This window comes from Sceloporus undulatus, chromosome 4 (assembly GCF_019175285.1).
Source record: "Sceloporus undulatus isolate JIND9_A2432 ecotype Alabama chromosome 4, SceUnd_v1.1, whole genome shotgun sequence".
NCBI lineage: Eukaryota > Metazoa > Chordata > Lepidosauria > Squamata > Phrynosomatidae > Sceloporus > Sceloporus undulatus.
In genome coordinates this window covers 95,547,941-95,570,335 of record NC_056525.1, presented here as the reverse complement: position 1 = coordinate 95,570,335, position 22,395 = coordinate 95,547,941, and the positions used below count along the sequence as shown (strand labels likewise).

At 38.3% G+C, this 22,395-nt stretch overlaps 1 protein-coding gene across 1 annotated transcript in view; it reads right to left on the bottom strand.

Annotated features, from left to right (window-relative positions):
* Positions 1–8,047: 8,047 nt before the first annotated feature.
* Positions 8,048–22,395, bottom strand: part of MSH4 (mutS homolog 4) — a 61,885-nt gene continuing 47,537 nt past the window's right edge. The window contains exons 13-20 of the mRNA XM_042466199.1: positions 21,488–21,591; positions 19,521–19,645; positions 18,811–19,011; positions 18,042–18,160; positions 16,316–16,444; positions 16,032–16,206; positions 11,196–11,284; positions 8,048–8,898 (exon numbers count right to left, since the gene is read on the bottom strand). Coding sequence (XP_042322133.1) covers positions 8,707–8,898; positions 11,196–11,284; positions 16,032–16,206; positions 16,316–16,444; positions 18,042–18,160; positions 18,811–19,011; positions 19,521–19,645; positions 21,488–21,591 — 1,134 coding nt within the window. The 3' untranslated portion in view covers positions 8,048–8,706. The remainder of the gene's footprint in view (positions 8,899–11,195; positions 11,285–16,031; positions 16,207–16,315; positions 16,445–18,041; positions 18,161–18,810; positions 19,012–19,520; positions 19,646–21,487; positions 21,592–22,395) is intronic.

Sequence of the window (22,395 nt, the reverse complement as noted above, 5' to 3'; positions counted from 1 at the left end):
GGTCCCCAAGGGCTTTGGTGCAGCACCTTCACCCTCTGTAAAAGAGGGACTTGGGGGAATACGCTTGAACTCCTTGAGGGGTGGGCCACTCTTTAACCACCTCTGGTATAAAGATATAAAAATATTATTAAAAGGAACTATACAATGGACCCTTGGTATCCACTGGGGTTTGGTTCCAGAACCCCACTGTGGATATAACAATCAGTAGATGCTCAAGCCCCATTATTTACAATATTATTGCAAAATGGCGTCCCTTATATAAAATGGCAAAATCAAGACTGGCTTTTGGAATGGGGAAGGGGGATATTTTCAAGCTGTGGATGGCTGAATTGGTGGATGCAGAATCCGTGGATACAGAGAACCAACTGTATATTTTTATAAGGTTGATGTTAGTACAAGCAAATTCACATCATTACTATCTACAGTAAACAAGTTAAAGGTTAGTGTAATATGGCAATGTAGACTGCTTCTCTAGGAAAATTAGTTTAAATGGTATTATGCCAGGAAAATAAATACTGATTAATAAATTTAGTTGGCTGGAAGAAAAAGAAATGGAACATATTCCTTATCCTGGTAATTTGTAGTAGAAGCAAGCTTGGAATAATGAGATGAATAAAAAGCCCATTGAAATTCTAGGCTTTTAAATATAATCCTAAACAATTTACATTCTTTTGCATGCTTATAACACCATCACTTAAATTTAGTATTACAAGACAATTCACTGTCACGCACCAGCTTAATAGCAAATAAGGACATACCAATGTCAGTGGGAAGGATGGTGTTATTAGGTTTCATTGCCATGTTCTCATAATGCCACATCATGTCATCACTTAAGACAGGGATTTGTTTGATCTATTTAGGAGGCATTGAATTCATGGTCACAACCCTATTAAAATGAAGAAAGAATGGAATTTTTCTTCTCTCCTCTTCACTATAGGAACCCTGGGTTGTTTGAATGGCTAATAATGCATAGTTTTTTAAATGGTTATAACACTGTCACCTTGAAATTTCCTCAAAAGTGAAACACAAAAAATCACATTGTGTGAACTGGAACAGCAGAGGACAAGGCCTTCCATGGCTACTAATCATAATGTTTTCTATGGTCAGAGGCAGTATGCCTCTAAATACCAGTTCCTTGAGAATCCAAGAGGGAAGAGGCATGCTATTGTGCTAGGGTTCCCGATAGCACATCTGGCTGGTGATTGCACAAACAAAATTCTCAGCTAGGATTGCCAGTTCAGGATCATCCCAGGCCCTGCAGTTTCTGCATCAAAATCTGAGACCTAAGGGTGGTCCCCGATAGTATCATTAATCACTACGCATGAAGTATCAACCTCAGTTGCTCACAGCTTGTAACTGAAACACATATGTACAAAATAAACCCTTCTCTATTTTTTATTTTTATTTTTTATTTATTTATTTTTTATTTTTTGAAATTAGGACAGAAAAGGTAGCTCAGAGTGACATGAGGGGCTTATTCCTTCTTACTGTGGGAAAGAAGATACAGTAATGAACATTTTGTTGTTCACTGCTGTGAAGTCAGCCTCAGTCTTTGGCAATCCTATGATTCTGAGACCTCTAAGTCACCCTATCATCAACAGCACTGATAAGGTCTGTTGGTTTCCTTGATTGAGTCTATCTATTTGTAGTGCAGTCTTCCTCTTTTCCTACTGTCTTCTACCTTACCAAACATTATTGTATTTTCTAATGAGACTTGCCGTCTCATGATATGTCCAAAGTACAACAGTCTCTGTTTAGTCATCTTGGCTTCTAGGGAGAGTTCAGGCTTGATTTGCTCTAGGAGTCATGTAGTTACCTTTTTAGCAGTCCACAGTATCCATAGGAACATTTAATCTAGCCTAATTGCTTCTAGCTAGAAGATGGATGCAAGGAAGAGCAGAGAGTGACCCTTGACACTGCAACAACTTAGAGGGAAAGGAGGAAGCAAAGGGGCTATACAGATGGGCGGCATACAGCCACCCCTTTACTGACTGAATCAAGGCCGCAGCAACCTCACGCCACAGCCACAATCCAGCCTCTGGAGAGTGCAAAAAGGAACCGCAAAAAGCAGCTCCTTTTTGTGTTCTCCAAGGGGTGCCGTAGCCATGTCGGCACGGCTTTATAATGCCCCTTCGGTGCTGCATCATGTGGATGCAGAGCTGGAGTCATGCCATGATGGCACATGCCGTGTGGACCAGGGTGTGCACCAAAATGGTGCCCTGGAAGCAGGGTTAGGTCATCCAATGTGAAGATGCTGCACCCTGGCTCCGCCCACAGGCTGGCACAAAATGCCGGACTGTATAGGCCCAAAGTAAATATATAGAGCCCATGAAGAGTCTTTGCAAGCAAGCAATCCCACCTAGGAGGGCACCAGCTTCCTACAGTAGAGACTTTGCATGCAGCTCTTTACTCTTGCCTGATGCAACTGGAGAATCTGCACCCTTGTCTACAGCCAAGAGATGGCCTATGAAAACTGGAGACTTGGGGCCAGCCCTTAGGTTTGGCAACCCTACTTGATCTGATCCAACACAGGTTTTCCTAATGGAAAAGGGATATAGAAAGCATGTGCTGTATTTCTGAACAGTGCAATTATTCAAATAGTAAACCATTCTTTTTCTCTAAGAAAATAGCACTGTTGAATGTTATGATGGCAGATATTTCAAACATGTATTGAAACAAGTAAGTTTAAGTTACTGATATCTGAACCTAATGGTATTCTTGAAAAGATCCCAGTATATAGTCTGAAACATGATGCAGCTCCTTCTGAAAGGTAAACACATCTGTGTCTTGTCAGTGACTGGATGGGAGACAATCTGGGTAAGTCATATTGCTTGGAAACCATTGTTTGGTGCCCCAGATACCCCTACCCAGTCATATATTTCTTAGGTCCCATTTATTAAAAACAATTATTAATAGGTTTGCTGCCCCCCACACACCAAGGCAGTACAATACAACTCCCAGAGTCTCAAGCTAGACTCCTTCTAGGATTTGAAGTAGAGGTTTGTTCCATCACAGCTGTACTAGTATTCTCTTTGTAGTGTGCTTGCTGGCAAAAGACAAATCAATCAATCCAACCCAAACATGCTCCTTCTACTCATTGCCTTTTTTCTCCTTTACTTGACTAATAATTTGTCCCCCCCCCCCATATCATTATTTCCACCTAGTGTGTTGCTTTCAGTTCTCAGTGTCTCTTTTCAGTCTTTGTTTGCTTTGTGCATTGATTTCACTCTTGTCTGCTCCTAACCATGCTTGTTTATACCTATTTACATGAAACCAATTTCCACCTCTCTGTCAGGACAAAATAGAACTCTAGAAAAGGTATCTGTACTAGTTGATTGTATTGTTGCCTTCCTTTACTATCTACAAATCTGTCCCTATAATATTACCATTATATATCCTTTGCCTGCTAATTGGGCTAAATCATGTTCTCTTTTTACTTCAGGTACTAACTCAACTGTCTCCTGATATCTACAAACATTATATAAAATGGAGCCCTGGTGGTGCAGTGGTTAACTGCAGGTACTGCAGCCATAGGTTGGGAGTTTGATCCCAGGGCTCCAAGGTTCAATCATCCTTCCATCCTTTTGTAGGTTGGTAAAATGAGTACCCAGTTTGTTGGGGGCAATTGGCTTACAGATTGTAAACCACTTAGAGAGTACTGAGTTCACTGATAAGCGGTATAGAAATGTACATGCTATTGTTGTATTTTGAAATAATGTTTTTATACAGTTAATTTCCCCTTTAGTCATGGCTGCACATCACAGTACCCAAACATAGCCTACAATAGATTACGCTGGGCTGGCAAGGTTCAAAATGTCATAACAGTAACATGAATTATTAATTGTTCAGTATTAATGTATACTATACTTTCCAGCTTGTACAGCCTGAGGATAAGGACAGGATCTTTGGAGAAGTCAGTGTCACAATATGTGTTAGATCCTCATACCTCCACGCTCATAACAAAGGCCAGGGTATTACTGGTTGAGTGGGTAAAAGAAATACTTAATGCCTCTTTATGACACTATGGGATACCAACATACCTCAAGAAAGCAGATGTAAGACATTTCCTGAAAAAGGCATCCCTAAATCCCACTATATTGGATCTTTATTGACCAATAACCAATATTCTTTTTCTGGCCAAAGTACTGGACATCTCAGTTCCAGGGGTTTCTAGATGACACTAATTACTGTATTAAAAAGATTCATTTAAAAATAGCTTCAGGTCTGATCATGGAACAGAGATGCCTTTGATCACTTTGATGAATGACCAAGACTTGCAACTGAAGAAGGAATGTGCCTTTGTTGGGTCTGCTGGACCCTTTGGTGACTGTAGACTTGTCTTGACCTCTTCACTGGAATGGGACTTCAACGTTGTCCTACAGTGGTGACATTCTTTTTGAGAAATGATATTTTAAATGGTGCTGGGGGATTCCTATTTGATTTATTTTCCATTGGCCAACCCCCTGCTAAGCAGGAATACTTTGGGGTCTGTCTTCTGCCCATGCCCCTGGCCCAAGCCCTTTAACACATGCATGAAACCAAAGGGGAACACTGTCTGGATTTTGGAGCTCCAGTGCTATCAGTGAGTTGATGACACCCAACTCCATTTTTCCTTTCCATCTACACCCAAGGAAGCTATTTTAATTGTAAACCATTGTCTATCAACATTAGTGGACTAAATGAAAGAGAAAAAAAAGCTTAGAACAGACAAGTAAGGTGATCCATATCATCTGAAAGGCAGAGAAATGATTTTGGAATGAGCTTGTGTTGGATAGTATTACACTTCCCCTGAAGACACCAGCTTGGATGTAGTCCTGGAATCAGCTTTGAACTTGGATACTCAGATTTCAGCACTGGCAAGGAATACATTTGCATTGTTAAAACCAGTGCACTACAACCATTCCTGCAGACATCTAATTGGACCATGGTAACATATGTCTCAGTGACATTACTTAGGATGACTGTAACATTCTCTGTGTGGGGCTTCCTTTGAAATGTGTTCTGAACCTACAGCTAATCCAAAGACCTGCAAGACTGTTAATTGTGACTGGGTACAGGGAGTATATGCTTTCTTTGGTAGAACACACCACAACTGGCTGCTAGTGGGTTTCTGAGATCTATTGAAAGTCCTGGTTAAGTAATATAAAGCCATATATAGTTTTGTTCCAGACTTTCTGTAGGATGGTATCTTTGTATGTGAGCCTGTCAGAAATCCCAAGATCTTTAGGAGAGGCCGTACTTTCATTCCAACTACTCTCACAGGTATGACCAATGGAAATATGGAAGAGTGCCTTCTCAGTGGCTGTATCCAGGCCTTGCAACTTTCTTCCAAGGAGAGTCCCTCCTTGCTGGCTTTCCATCAGCAGATTAAAGCACTGTTTAATAAGCTTTTAGGCACTTAATGCAATAGTCTGGTGTTCCACTGATTTTTATCAATTTTAATGGATATGCTTTAAATGGTTTCAATGCTATAGTTTAATTAATTATTTATATTAATTTTAATTATATTTTAAGAATTACATTTTAACTTTCTATGTGTTTACCTAATTTATCTGTATCTGTATTCTTCAGGAGGAGGAAAAGGATTGAGGAATAAGAAGAGAAATCCAGTTGCTAATGTAAGTCATTCGTTGTTGTTGTTGCTGCTGTTGCTGTTGTGTGCCTCCAAGACAGTTTTGACTTATGATGAACCTAAGGTTTTCTTGGCAAGTTGTTTCAGAGTGGGTTTTATCATGGGGACAAGAAGATTTGAGGATGGCAAGCAGAGAATTACAGCTTACATGTCATTATGAAAACAACGAAAATATGCAATGGGACTTAGAATCATAGAGTTGGAAGAAACCTCAAGGGTCATTAAGTCCAATGCCCTGCTATGGAAGAATACACAATATAGAATCCAAGTAAGCATGCATAGGTTTGCAGCATGAGGTTTTTTTTTTTTTAATTTAAGTGCTTCATCTTCAAAGTCTAAAGGGCTAGAAGAGGATTCAGGAAGTCAGCACCACACATAATGTTTTATTAAAAAGTAAAATGTTGGATTGCACTGAAATATAACAGAAAATGAAAGCATAATCACAATCTGTAGAAAAATGTCAGAATATTCCATTTATGACACTAGTTTCTAAATATATTGTATATACTCAACTATCAGTCGACCTCATATATAAGTTGAGGGCAGATTTGGAGGGGGCAAAATTATGGATTTTGATATGACTCATGGATAAGTCAAGGGTAAAACTTAGGGAATGTAATAAAGGATCTAAAGAATGGAGCAAGGAAAACAATGTCAAAAAATTACAAGATTCCAGCAGGCATAACTGTTTGTGCTCACACTAAAGCCTGAATGGGTGAGAGAGTAGAGGAGGGCGTTTCCTTAGAAATTACAATAGGCAGTTACTAAACAATACCAGCAAGTTTAACTGGTGGCAGCCCACCCAGAAGACAAAGTTGATGCATTTTCTACTTTAAATTATGGCTCTGAGATACTACAGATGTTATCTGTATTATTGCAAACAAAAAAGTTAATGAATTCCTGTAAGAAAAATATCAATGAGTTCCTTGGCATGTTTGTTAACTGAAAAGTTTCATGAGATGTTGAAATGTGTTGCAAAAATGTGTTACCATCTAGATCACAGCCACCTTTCTCCACACAAAATAGGCCAGGGCATGTGAATAGGTTACCTGAAGAACTGGGGAACAGACTAAGGTATGACCTTCTGTTCTGATTCAGTTATGTATGCTATCTAAATTGTAAAATATGAAGGGGAAAGCCCAGGTTTACCTCATGGCTCAGGTACTGCTATGAGCTCTCTTTAGATTAGGTCACTCCTGAGCAAAAGGAGAGATTTTTATGAAAAACATCTGTTTCTTTTTAAAATCTAAGCATGCTAAGATAAACATGACGTAAAAGTTGCAAAGCAGAAGGAAATGCCATGGTATTGACAGGTACGGCTGCTCTGGATATTTGTTGGGCCAGACATTTTCTTTGGAGGTAAGAAAAGCAAAGAACAAAATGAGAACAGAAAATACAACAAAATGTTGCAGCATGGCATAGTTCTGCTCATGGTTTGAGCAACTCCCATCGACCCTTGCAAGTTTTCATTTTCCACACTGGACATGCTCAGTTCTCACCGGGCTATTTTTGCAGAACATTCCCTCAATTTTGGATTTATGGTGGAGGAGAGGTGGACATAATAGTGCTTGGTCCTAAAAACATTAAAACTGTTATTTTTTCCACTGGTTTATATGAGGAGCAGTCACTGCCATCACTAGGACAAGCAGATTCTCAGTGTGAACAAATAAATCAGCTATTCAGGTCACAAAGATGGACCTCTATACCTTTCTCTATTTATATAAATACAAATTCCCTTACCCGTCTAATTTGAGTGGGTTTTCCCTCCCCACTCAGTCAACATCTCATGTCCTCACAGCTGATTTATGAGTGCTAAGAGTTCTACAAACTAAAGTGTCCTTAATACAGGCTTTTTTGAATATCTGTAAACCTTGAGATTACAACAGACAAAGGAAGACTTGAATCAGAACTCAAAAATAGACACGTGTGTTGAGAAATATATGTTGCATGTTTGTAAACACCAGTGATAATGTACAATCACATGAAGATATGGATAATGTCTTCATATGGATGGCATAAAAATAAAATTCATTACTTAATTGTCATAGTTTCCACTTAACAAGTCTACATGTTGTCTAGTAATATTTGAAATTTCTCAGATGAATACGTGTTCTCCAACATTACTTGGCAGACTATGCATATTGATTAATCATTGCATGAAAAACTGGTTTATATTGTTAATCTGAGTACCTTTTTAATACCTTCATATCAATGTACACAATCACTTCTATTTATATTTAAAATAAATCCCATAAAATAAACGATTGGTGAAGCCTACTTACTATTGTTAGGCAACAGTGATGTAAAATGTGGTGGTGGAGGAAAGGAATTGAACAGATCAATCTTTTCTGAACACTGGAATGTAAAAGCTGTTTTATACAGAATGATGACATCTGAGCTGATTAAACAAATATATTACACAAAGCTTCCATTTTATTTCTAGCTGCACAAGGTAAAATGTCAATGTTGTTACCAATAATGCAAGAAAATAAATACTATAGTGTTGTACACTGAATAAGAAAACAGTAAAAAACAAAAAGTAGTAAACTTATTTAGCTAGCACATCTACATATTCAAACAATAAACAAAGCATCTATATATCTTCAGTGAATTGGACAGGAAACTAACATTTCTCTCCCTTTCTCCTCTTTCTTTCCATTGTGGAAAAACAAAGTACTTTGGTTTCCATAGTATTTCAACATTTTGCTATTTCCCCCCCTTAGTTGAATCTTGTAATTGGACATATGGAATTTTTTTAGAATAACAGATAATTTTATAAACAACTGAGGTTTTTTTGTAAATAAAACCTCTGAGAGGATCTTATATTTGATGCTGTAGAAATGAATGTTTTTATAATTTAAAAAAAACTAATTTCATAATCCTGGAATTTTACCATTCTTGTTAATGTTTACAATTTAAATAAGACTGTATTTGCATTAGAGTGCACAAACAATAAAATAAAATGCTCCAAAAATAGAAAACGTGTTTTTAAAAGTCTTATCATGAATGTGACAAGAATATTTTCTGGCTCTAACTTTATCTTTATTGGCAAGTCCATCACACTGAGGTATAAATTACAGTTGGTCTTCCATGGGTACTTGTTCAGAAGCAAGGCAATCAGTCTCATACTTTTTCTTTAGACCTCTGAGGTATATTTGCAAGCTGTTTGGATCCAGTCGAGAGTTGCGAGCAGTTTGAACCAACATGTTTGCTAAACGATATATAGCCCTCTCCTTTAATGTTTCTGAAGTATTTCTTTGTTGTTGCTGTTATTTAAAAGGTTATTTAAAATCTCAGTTGTTGAGATATTCACTGCTTAAGGTAAACAGGCACAACACTTTCACTCTTTCACTTATACCCTTGTGCTGATTGAATAAACCACTATGAATGACGCACAAGTTATCTCAGTAAATGCATGCCTGCAACCATGAATTTGCCAATTCAAAAGGGAACAGAGAGAGAGGTTGTGGGTTTTAAGAAGAGAAGAGTAGGTAAGAGGGGTATTTTGGTCCTTCTTTGCAAATACTCCCTGATTGCTTAACTCCGAAATCTTAACTTTAAACATTTCTCCTTGAAGAAGTTTGAAAACAACTAGGCTGGTGAAGAATTTACAGGGGACAATTATATACATCTTCACACTTGCCTGCCATCACCAGCAAATGCTGTCCAAGCCCTTCATTAAAGCTATAAGGAAAGACTGGACAGTATATACTGAGTTTTCCTCATCATTTTTACTGTGGTCCTTAAGCACATCATGACGACAACATTGTCTATTCAACCATTACTTTTAGTTATACGTAAGCTTACTGTTTCAAAACATAGGACTGTTCCTTAATATTTATATATAAAACCATACACTGATTTACAGTCTGTGTTGTCTACTAACACTGTTGTCCACCTACAATACAAAACTCTTTAAAATCATTATGAATTTGTTACACCTCTTCTGTGAGAGCAAGTGTGGTGTAGTGGTTTGAATGTTGGACTATGACTCTGGAGATCAGGGATCAAATCCCAGCTTGGCCATGTAAACCCACTGGGTGACATTGGGCAAGTCTCAGCCTCAGAGGATGGCAATGGCATATCCCCTCTGAAGAAACATGTCAAGAAAGGTGGCATATAAATGAAATTAATAAATAAACCCCATGATCAGTTTTGCTTAGGGTTGCCATAAAGTGGAAATGACTTGAAGGCACACAACAAGAACATCTCTTCTTGGATTAAAGACATTTTTGGAAGATAAAACCATAAACATCTCAATACACATTCTTCTAAGACTGCCTCTGCTGAAAGAATATGCTAGAAGTTTGGTGGTGTCTTACATACCCCAATGTCTAACAAATTCTCAGACTGAGTAGATAGATGTAGTCTTAGAATTTGGTAATACATCAGTATACCAATGACTCAGCTTTAGTTATCATTTTCATAACATCTAGATGAAGTAATTTAAAACCCAAATTAATGCTTGGACTGAATGAGGGATTTTTTTCCCCCTGAAAAAAGGTAATGATGGAGGGTCAATTTAAGGCTACATTATTATTGAATTTATTTTTCTTGTTACAACCCTTCTAAATGACAAGGTGTATATTATGTCACTTCTTCTAGTTCCCATATTACTCCTGGGTTCCACGGGGACAGAACTGGCCTCAACTGATGTGCCAATTGGAGCCTGTGATTGAGGTAGACAGGATATGTTGATGTATTAATAATTTTATGTTTGGATTACTGCAATGAGCTCTCTGTGACTCTGTCCTTCTGAAGACAACTCAGAAGCAGCTAGTGCAAGATACTGTGGCTATTTCTTAAAGGGATAAGATCTAGGACCCATACAGTGATATATACTCCTGAGTGCTCCCCACTACAGATTTTTCCTTTATAATGTAAAAACTCATATTAAATCACTCTTCCTATTCACAAAACCTTCCTTATTGTTTTTTCATATTCTTTCACACTCGGTGTCACCATAGTTAGTGATGCCACTGGTCTCTGATGATGAGTATTTGTGTTGTTGCTTGCCTTCAAGTCATTTCCAGCTTGTGGCAACCCTAAGGCAAACCTATTGCAGAGTTTTGTTGGCAAGATTTGTTCAATAGGGGTTTGTCTTTGTGTTCCTCTAAGGTAAGAGAGTGTCCATCTGATATTATCCAGTGGGTTTCCATGGCTAAGCAGGGCTTTGAACCCTGGTCTCCATAGTTGTAGCTCAGTGTTCAAACTGTTACACCACACTAGCTCCAGATGAGCATATATATATATATATATATATATATATATATATATATATATATATATATATATCCTTACCAGATTTTTACTTTCATTTAGCACATTTTTTATTGTTTGAACTTAAATTGTGGTTTCAAATTTCAATTATTTTATTTATTGATTTATTTATACAGTACTATACAGTACTATACAGTACTTTAGTGTGCTAAGAATGAAGCATATTGTACATTACAAAATAAATTTCAACACAGCTTATTTTCAAGTAAATGTGTTTAGGAAAATATGTAAGACTAACAATTACGGTACACTAACAGTCTTGGAATTCTATGTTATTACATACCAACATTTGTTTAGAAATAAGAGTTATGATCTCCTTGGCATCACATATTATCGATGGTGGAAGAGATGAAACCTCTGCAGCTTTTAGACCTAACAACAACAACAACATTTCTTACTTCTCTGGACTGAGAAGGGGAACAACAGATTAAAATATACCAACAAATAGACACGTAGCACAATTAAAAACACAAACAACAATTAAAATACATAATCAGTTAAAAAACATACTATCAATTAAAAGACATACAAATCAAAAACAATCAATTCATAATTCAAAAATGCATAGTTTAAAAAACATCTGGATAGGCCTAGTGGACGAGATTGGTCTTTAATGCTGTTTTAAATGCATACAGCATATCCAGTTGTCCAATCTTTTCATTCCAGAAGTCATTCCACAACTTGGGGTCAAGCGAAGAAAACATCTTCTGATTAATTATTGCCAGTCTGGTACTAACTGACTGAAGTAAATGCCCACCAGAAGACCTGAGTTTATGGGTGGATTATATGGAGAAGGTGGTCCCATAAGTATCCTGGACCCACACCATGTGTAGAGCTTTAAAGGTAACAACCAGTGCTTTGTGTCTTTCCCAGAAACTAATTGACAGCTGGATATAAAATATACAAAGCAGTTTTTTCTCTTTAAAGTTAGACAATGTTAGATTTAATAAAAATGTCTGTATAGGCAAGTGCAATTATCTATGGCTAAAAGATTAGGACTGGCATTCTGTACTGCAGTTACAGATGTGTAACCTGGAATAATGCATCTGTAATGTTCTGTATTCACTGACACTCCATAGTCATGATCTGGCACTACTGTCACAATCATAAATGCCTTCTCAAACCAGCTGGCAATCAGGGAAGAGGAAGATTATGCTTTCACCCCTTCCTTGCCTACAAGCAAGGCTGCAACAATCAGAAGCAGAGCTGCTGTTGCAATTCCTTGCCACAGCCTTTCTTGTTGTCAGGAGGGAGGTGAAAACATCATTCTCCTGCACCCTCCTTGCCAGTTGAACAAGACTCAGTGTGGCTACTACTTGAAAAGTGTGTGTGTGTGGGGGGGGGGGGTCAGGCAAGAAATCATTACGTACTTAAACATTTGCATTCATAACTAAATAGGCAATCTAGAATATGGGCCTGGGAGCCTAGCACAAGAGAACAGTGGTCTTCCAACTCTCCCTTCAATTCAAATTCCTGTCTGCTTCCTGGTACCACCTTTAACATTGACTTAGAATTACTGCCTGCAAGTGTGCAAACTAACCCTGGACAAAATCAACTATAATTAGCAGCCATATAGATGTGACACTAAATGATGGCTGAGTAAGGAAGTATGACATTCATTCTGAATATAGGACAACGGAGAACATGATCCCACAGGGCACCTTCTTAATCACAACTAAGATATTGGACCAAGCAATGTTTCAGTGTAAGTAGCACATAATAATAATAATAATAATAATAATAATAATAATAATAATAATAATAATAATAATTATTATTATTATTATTATTATTTATATTGTCCTGCCTCTCCTGACGGATCGAAGCAGGATTACAGTCAAATTATGCAAATCAACGATAATTCTAATAACAGTTATATAAAATCACAATATAAAACCATGTATTATCTAAAAACAATTAATACAATATAAAATCTCATTGACAACCTGAGGTAGACTCCTGATCGGGAGGTAGCATTTTTCTCAGGTCTATAAAAGATCAGGGGGGTATGCTTGCCAGAAGAGGTAAGTTTTCAACACCTTTTTGAAGGCATCCAAGGTAGAAATGAGTCGGAGCTCTTCCGGAAGATTATTCCAAAGCGTTGGGGCCATAGCCAAGAATGCTCTTTGGTGAGTAGATGTTAACCTCACCTTGGGATGCTCAAATAAGTTCTTCCCAGACGTTCGGAGAGTGCGGGGCAGATTATATCGGGAGAGGCATTCCCTCAAGTAACTCGGGCCCAAGCCCATGTAGGGCTTTAAAGGTAATAACACCAACACTTTGCATTGGGCCCGGAAGCTAATTGGGAGCCAGTGTAAAGATTGTAGTACAGGTGTTATGTGGTCTGACCTTGAGGTTCTAGTGACCACTCTGGCTGCTGCTTCCATAAGCCTCAACCTCAGAGGAAGGCACTGGCAAACTTTCTCTCAACTCATCTTGCCCTCCAAAAAGCCCATGATAGGTTCACTTGAGGGTTGCCACAAGTCAGAAATGAGGACATGCAATAACAATAAGGTGCAACATTCTTGGATCAATCAGCCACATCAGAGTCTAATGACAGAGTCTTGCTCCAGCTTATTTCTGTTTTTTCATTAACAGCTTGAAGAACAGAATTTTTTACTCGGAAACAGGGATGGGGAGATGAATTTTAATAATAATAATAATTTGTTTTATTTATATACCGCTATTCCAATGATCATAGCGGTGAACAGCAAGTAAGCTAATTAGCAAGTAAGCTAATTTGCCCCCAACAGTCTGGGTACTCATTTTAGCGACCTCGGAAGGATGCAAGCCTGAGTCGAGCTTGTGCCCTTTTGCTGGTCTTGTACTCGCAACCTTGTGGTTTTTGAGTGAATGGTTGCAGTACAGGCATTTAACCACTGCGCCACCAGGGCTCCTGATTAATTCTGATGTCATTAACACAGTTTGTTGTTCTTGCCTTTCACTTCCCACGGCCTCATTGCTAACATTTTTCTCACTCTACATCCATCTGTATAATATACTTGTCATCTGAGAATAACATTCCATTTATCTGAAGAAGTGAACCCTGGTTCATGAATGCTTATGGCTTAATAAATTTATTGGTCCTGTAAGACTCATTGTTTTTACTGTAACCTTCATTTCTTTCTTCACAATGATATTGTAAATATTAGTCAAAAATAGAAGTGAGACTGAAATGAACATCTTGCAAAATGGAGAGTCAGTAATAGTCAGTAATGTTAAATAGATAATACAACATTTAATAAACTTGTGACGTGGCAGCAGTGAGATGCTCACTCAGGACTAGGACTTTATGGTGATTCCTTCCTTATCTGATCCCTCCGCTGCCACCAATATGTGACAAGGATTGGCACACCCTGCCTCACTACTTTTCTTAGATGCCAGCACAATGTGTCTTTTAAATCCCACCACTTGGCACCAATTGACAAGTACACCACACTATCTGAAGTGTATTAAATAATAAACTGTCTTTTTCCTTTCATAGTGTTTTATTTCTGTTTGGTAGTGTGGATAATGTTATCTGTAAGCACACTTCATGCAACTACTTGTTGAAACAAAGGTACAAATTTCATTTACAAGCAAGGTTGAATACAGTATCTTGCTTATAGGATGTTAGCCAAGCTTGATACGGTGTATAACTTGTTTCAGTAGTTACAAAGTTGAGCAGTTTCTTTCACTTGACCTTACAAATGTTTGATTATAAACTTAGGGGCAGTACAGACCGTCACTTTGTGCTGGCCTGTACACGCTCAAAGCCCTTACTGCACTGCACGGGTGCCATCTTGGTGCATAGCATGATGACACTCATCATGTGCAGAGCATAAACAGTGCTGTGCACAAGGGGCGTCATCATGGCATGTGACAACACCTATGGCGTCCCTTCCAGGATGCAAAAAGAACCTGCCCAGAAGTGGGTTTTATTTGGTCCTTCTGGAGGTTGTGGCGTGTGGTTGCTGCAGCCTCCTTCTGGCGCAAAAACAGGCGGCATTGAGCTGTCCGTCTGTAGAGGCCCTGTAGCCTCTGTATCTCTTAACCTTTCTCATTATCCATTACACCAACAACCACTCTCACTGAACTTCCACAGTTTCCTAAAATTTTATTTCATCTGTTCTCCAGATGACTTTAATAATTTTCACCGCCTCCTAGTAATTTATATATCCTCCAGGATATTAACATGGACACTTTAATTCCAGACTCCCCTAGTCCCCAATTTGGGTAACTAAACCCTTTCTAACTGCACCTCACAGCAGTCTTCCTCAGCTTCCTCAGGATACAATGACACACACATACACACCCAACGAACTGCTCCTCCTCTCTATTTATACTTGCTCCTAAGGACAGCCCCCCATCTTTTCTAGCTTCACTTCCGTTGGCTGTTTCTCAACATTATAAATTTCCTGTGTTCTCCACACTGTTGCTTTGGGGGGAAAACCCACATATAAATGCAAAGGCTTAAATCCAACATCACACTGGTGCTGGAGCACCAATGTGACAGAACTTCCTTTTTTTTCTCCTCCAACCTACAGCCCTTGGAGATGTCCAAAGGTAGCTGCAGAAGGTTTCTCACTCCTCCAGGTCAGATTCTGGAAGGTGGCAAGAGTGCTGAAGTGGGAAGCGGAGTTATCTCTCCTTCCATTTCTATTGAAGTCTATTATTCTACTAACAAAAGAGCAATGCAGGATTCTGGTCAAGAATGCTATATACACTGCCCCAGTGGTGTCCCACTGTGGCATGTCACCCAGTACGGGGGGGGGGCTTTGGGGGAGGGCAGAAGGACTCACCCTCACCTCCCTGACCAGCACGGCTTTACATGTGTGTAAGGTTGCACCAAGCAGGGAGAAAGGGGGCCCCTGGGCCCTTCCCTGCATGCCACACACTGTGGCATGCAGCAGGAAGGTGGGGAGGGGACACTCAGCTGGGTGTGATCCCTCTTCTGGGGTGTCATCTGGTGCAGTATGCACCACTTGTACCCCCCCCCCCCCAATGATGCTACTGTACTACCCCTCTGGTGGATGTACCTCCTGCACATGCAAAACACATTTATATATTCTTAATTTTAGTGCTTACATTAATGCTATATTAATTTCTAAGAACGCTAATAAATAACACTTCATATTACCATAGTTTTTTTCTTCTGTATGTCCTTTAGAAAGTATGTAAGTATAAGCAATTTTCTCCCTAATATCCGAACTACTTCTCACATGCTGTATTTCAAAGTAATTGTTTTCCACATTGGGATATAAGGTATCAATTTGACATAATTCCAAGAAATGAGTAGCAAAGAGTGTAAATGCCTGAAAAATGAAACAAGAAATTAAATCAAATATTCATTATGGGAAAGAAGAGAAAGACAAAACAATTTTTAAAAAGCAAGTGTTTATACATTAAAATATTAAAAATTACCTTCAAATTCAGAAGATATTCACAGACTGCATAACATATGCCAATGCCTTCTTCAGGACTGGTACCTCTGCCAAGCTCATCAATTATGATAAGTGATCTGTCATTAGCATTTTGTATGATATATGTTATCTAGAGAAAAAGACATCAAATTTCATTACTAGCACTGAATGGAAGTGTAAAATCTGTTAATGGGTATTCTCATCTCTTGCCCAAAACTCAAGCTAGGAAATATACTTTGGTGACATTTCAGCAGCTGCTACTTCAAAACAGAAAATGCATCAACACAAACAGCCCAGTCTAGAAGGTCTAAACCTGCCACTAAACCAGTAAAGTGGAAATGGGTAAAGAAATTACTATACACAGCAGTCTAAAAATAGAACCTTTGGCAATATTTATTACATAACATCACTTCCAACCTGTAGCTGCTGTGTATGCCAAGTGTGGTTAGAGCATCCTTTTTAATTGATAGGGGAAACCCGTTACTAGCTCCCAATTGTGCAACAGACCCAGTACTCCTCTTGTATGAATGTCGCTGCCATGGCAGTTGCAAGACTGGCAATCATATGGTGTCACAGTCTCATCCTCTCCCCCTCAATATTCCTTTCTTTCTTTCTTTCTTTCTTTCTTTCTTTTTAAAAAAACCTTAAACCACATTATCAGAACTGCCGAACTGCATTTTTAAACAAGTTAAAAAATGAAATTAAATGAAAAGCATGCTAAATTGGGCATAGGACATAGAGCCTGGGAGGTAGTGTTAAGGAGTAAACCAGAAGAACCATGGCAGCAGTCGCTTCAGGCATGCGATTGTGAAGACATGTGATAACAACTGCTTACAAAGTAGTATATTTGAATTTTCATTGATTAGCATGACTGTAGTGAGAACAGGGCTCATGTGATAAGTTTGGAGGCCCCGTAGGACACAAGAAAATGAAATGTCAACAAAGGCATCAGTTGCCTGTAAGAATGTTATGTGTGTGTACCTGGAGAATGTAATTCTGGATCTCTGCTTGTTATTTTAAACACAGAGATTCAGAATCTGTTTATACATTAGTATAAAAGCATCCAGATTTGTAGGAGCAATCCAATTTTCAATTTTTAAAACTGCACATTTTTATAGTATGTAAGACAAATAACAAGCTGATAATAAAGACCTATTTTCTTCCATATTTACAAAGATGTAACACATTGCCATATTCAAAAGGGCAGTTTACTCAGAGAGAGCCCTCTCATTGTAATGAAATTATTTTGGAAATCTATTGGATTTAGTAGGCTCACAACTGCATTTATAAACACCATTTCTATATACAAGCACCTCAGACAGTATACAGTATATGTACATGTCACAATGCATTTGTTAAAGTACACGCACTTGTTAATATGGTTAGCAAAAGAAAACTACAGATTTGTACTTTTGATTGAACTACCTAACATTGTCCACAGGGATATATCCTTGAGGGAAATGGAGCATGGCTTACAAGGTAGAATGTGGATGGGTGCAATGGGGACAGGACTGGAATGTAGAAAATAAGTTCAGCATCTTGGCTGTCTGTGCACAGTTTCACTGAATTTCAGCCTATTGTTCTGATCAGGCATACTGGAAGAGTAACAGAAGCACAGGACCTTTAATATTTACATCTAAGCAAAAATGTACAAGCCTGTAAACCAATTAAATATTAATCAAGGCCACTGATTTTTTTAAAAAAAATCTCTATGCTCAGCTGAATACCTCTTTCATCTCCTGCATGAATGTTGATGAATTTGTTTCTATATCATCATCCATACCTATTCTTGTAAATATTTGTTCAGCAATCCTAAAAGAAGAATATTCTGCTGGGACGAAAGAGCCTGCACATTAAAAGAACAGCAAATAAATGAGAGGAAATTTTAAAAACAACACTGCAATTTAATGTTTTGCTGTTGTTGTAGGTCTTTGAATTATTTTTGACTTATGGAGGCCCAGGCCTAGGGCATACATATCATGGGTTTTCTTAACAGATTTGTTTGGAGGGGGGTTGCCTTTGCCTTCACCTGAGGCTGAGAGAGTATGACTTATCCAAGGTCATCCAGTGGGTTTCCATTGCCAAACAAGAATTCGACCCCTGATATCCAGAGTCATAAACCAACATTCAAATCACTACACCATACTGCTTCGTAATTTAATGTCAGCAATATCAAATTCTTTTAAAAGTAACATCTACATCAATTTTTCCCAAGGGCCAGTGTGGTGTAGTGGCTTGAGCAATGAATTATGACTCTGGAAGTCATGGAAACCCACTGGGTGACCTTAGTCAAGTCACTCTCTCTCAGCCTCAGATGAAGGAAAAAGGCAAATCCCCTCTGAAAAAAATCTTGCCAAAAAAGTCCTGTGATAGATATGCCTTAGGGCCTCCATAGGTCAGAAACAACCTCAGAGCACAAAACAACATACTTTCCCACTCCTATGCAATCATTGCTTCACTAGAAAACAATATGAATTTAAGCATGATGTTGCATACCAATTTGTGCCATAATCTGAGAAAGAGCTATCTGTTTTAAGTAGGTTGATTTTCCGCTCATATTTGGTCCTGTGATTATGACAAAATTACTTCCCTCTGTGATGTACGTATTGTTGGAAACAGGTTTCTCCAAAGATATTTTTTCAAGAACAGGATGCCAGCCTTGCTTTATTGCTAATGTATCAGTAAACTCAGGACGTACTGAATAAAGAAAGATAGTAAAATACAATATGTTACTTTTTTTTGTTGTTATCAGCAAATATATTGTAATTTCACTTTGGTTAAATTTACTGCATCATTTAGTTTATGAGAAGGCCAGTTGTCAATATGTGCTGAATTCTAAGCTTTCTCAACCCAGCGCTACAATCCCAGTATAGGGGAATTTTAGATTAGCCCTAGAGCTCAACAAAATAATATCTTCTTTGGGGGATATTTCCCCAAAAGGGAAAGAATAAAACCCCATATTCCTCTATGATGACTGGACTTCAGATAAAATGGGGAATCTTAACAGTGATCTAGTCTACCATTGAGACTCTTTCATAGAAATTGCTCTCTTGAGTCTACATCATCCTAAGTACTTGCACATTGATGCAGAAAGTCTTTAATCGGGATATTAACACATTACATGCTCTAAATGGATTAATCTGCAATTTCAGGAGATAAACTGTGTGTATTTAGTAATATTTTGCCTAGATAACAAATCTACTTACCATAGTCAGAAAGTGTGCAAGCATGGGCAAATGACTGCAACATATCTAGCATAGACACAGTGTCAGAGAGTTTGTAGAGGCAATGAATATGTTCATAGATTTCGCTCAGTAGTTTACACACTATCCTGCAAGCATATAGCAACACAATGTGTTTTATTTTTCAAAGCAATTTACAAAATATTAAACAAAAATTGTGAGTTACTTACAACTCATTGAAATAGCAGCTTTATCCCAAAATTACTTTTATTAAATATATAATGATAACAAAATCAGAAATTATTTATACTAATGCGAAAAAACATGCTACGATGGGAATCTAAAAAGAATGCATTACCGGTAGTTATAAATTCATTACTAGATTCATCATCAGCATTTGGTTCTATAAACCATTTCATGAACTACTATGATCAAAAGGTGGTACATTGAACTAGATGAATATGCAGTTGGCCCTCCATATCCATGGATGCTACATCCACAGATTCAACCATCTACAGCTTTAACACAGTTTTTTAAAAAAAGCAAACCATGATAAAATAATATTTTAAATGATTTTCAATATTTTTAAACTAGTGCTATTTCAATAAGAAGGTTTTAATTTTTAAACTATAATCATTGAGTTCTTTTAGTAATACTTTGTTTTAACCTATGGCCCAAAACAGACAGGCCAAAAGAAGCAACTTCCAGTCACTTCAGGGGCATGGCATGCAGATGACACATACTCCCCAAGCAGCTGGAAGCTGCTCCAAGGCGCCTAAGGTGTACCCCAAAGCTGCTGGCAAAAGGAGCAGCAAAATACTGCTCCTGCTAGTGGCTTATATGGGACCGCATATTCAGGACATGCAAAACAAAATTTATCATTACAAAACACATAATTACTTTGTGCCATTTACTACAATAAAATTCAGAAAGGTTTTGCTTTAAAGGGCTTTGAAAGAAAATTAAACAAGTTACTGTATTTGACACTGAAACTATCAATAAATATTAAACATGGGAAGTACATATAATATCCATGTCTAAAAGGAATGTAGCACTGAATAACATTTGCTCAGAGAAACAGTCAAGCAGGGTTTTTGTTGCTATGTCACCTGCCTTTGGGCTTCCTGCAATCATCAAGACAGTTGACAGTTCAGCCAAATGTATGTTTGCCAGTGGTGAATGCAATTCAAACTGTTCTTGCCTGGCCTCCATACCAAAAGTATCCATCCCAGAAACAGCTGTTAAGATGCCTCTTGGCTTCAGAGTTTGAGCCTTCAGCAGTAGCTTATTTCCTTGGCGGATGGTGCTACTGAGAGATCATAACATTTTTTGGGAGGACCAGACTGAACACATACATCAGATACTGCAATTTCTGTGCAGCAGCCATTTTGATGTCTAGTTATTTCCAAGTATATAAATGCATATCTAGTGAGCATTGCAGCAGAAGAAATAAAAGAAGAAAGGCATCAAGGAATCCCAATACTATTTTTGAGAAAGTCAAAAGCATTAACCAAAGAACCAAAAGCAGGTGCACACTCATATTTTAAATGTCTATAGTTATCCATGAAAACAAGCCAAAAAGCTTCAAAACTTGGCACATTTATTTATTTATTTATTTAGGTATTTATATCCCGCCCTTCAGCCCTAATGGCTCTCAGGGCGGCTTACAATTACTGTTTTTAATCAGACAGTTCCCTGCTCTCAGGCTTACAATCTAAAAGACATGACACAAAAGGAGAAGGGAATGATGGAGGGAAAGGGGATGAGGTCCAGTGGTTCTTCTCTCCCTCTGAGGCCTGGACCAAGGCAGATGGATTGGAGGGAGGGCACTGCAGTTTAAATTCCATCACTATTTCCAGCCAGAGAAGACCCATTGAATCAATTACTGAGTCCACTTAATTCAATGTGTCTGCTCTTGCTGTGACCAGAAAGTGGATTTACACCAATAAATTTACCCAGGGACAAAATGAAAAAGTTGGAGGTATTCTTACAAGTAGGTCATGTGATATATTTCTCTCAAAGATTCCTGGCATCTTTCATTCATTTTCATTAAATCCGGTGATGTAAAGCTATATACGTTTTTCATTTTAGTTACCTGTAGGGAAAATTTAAACCAAACTATAAAATAAGTTAGATAAGGACAAATAAAACTACTCCTGGAAAACATAATTTAAACATAATTTTAAAAACACGAGATAAGGTGCTTTTATTACTATTTATAATTTTAGCTCAATAATATGTTAATAAAGCATGGGTGCAAATTGGAAATATGTGTATGCAGTGATGGTTAACACTGTACAATATCCAAGTATAAAATGGGACATTTTTTTAAAAAAAAAATTAACCCAGGTCCTGTACAAGGCCAAGATCATCCAGCCAACACCTAGCAGTATTTCACAAACCAAAAACAAAAAAGGATGCCAGTGTTTTGTAATGGTTACACTTCTTCAAAGAAGACCACAATGGCACAGGCTGCTTGGCCAGGCCCAGAGTGATGAAAAGGGGAAATGAAGTGCACCCATGTTTTATGCCATATGCTCAAAGCTGCGCTGGAAGAGCCTGCTGCATGCACCGGAAGAACTAATGGGGTGCGTGCTCATGGCACGTGTGCGCCACTGCACATTACTTCCTATGAGGCTCAAGCATACACTGGTTTCCCCTGACTCAGAGGGATCTGGAACAGATCCCCGCCTAAGGGGAGGGCCCACTGTAAATAAATAAATAAATCAAAGGGAGGAAGATTTGCTTAGGTGACCAGACTTAGCACTAGGTCCCTGAGCAGACAGCCTAGGAAAGCACAGACTCAGCCCTTGATTTCCTGGCTCAGGGGCTAACCCAGGTTGGTCCCCAGGCCGACATGGGGATGGGAAGGTGTTTACATGCCTGTACCCATGCTGCC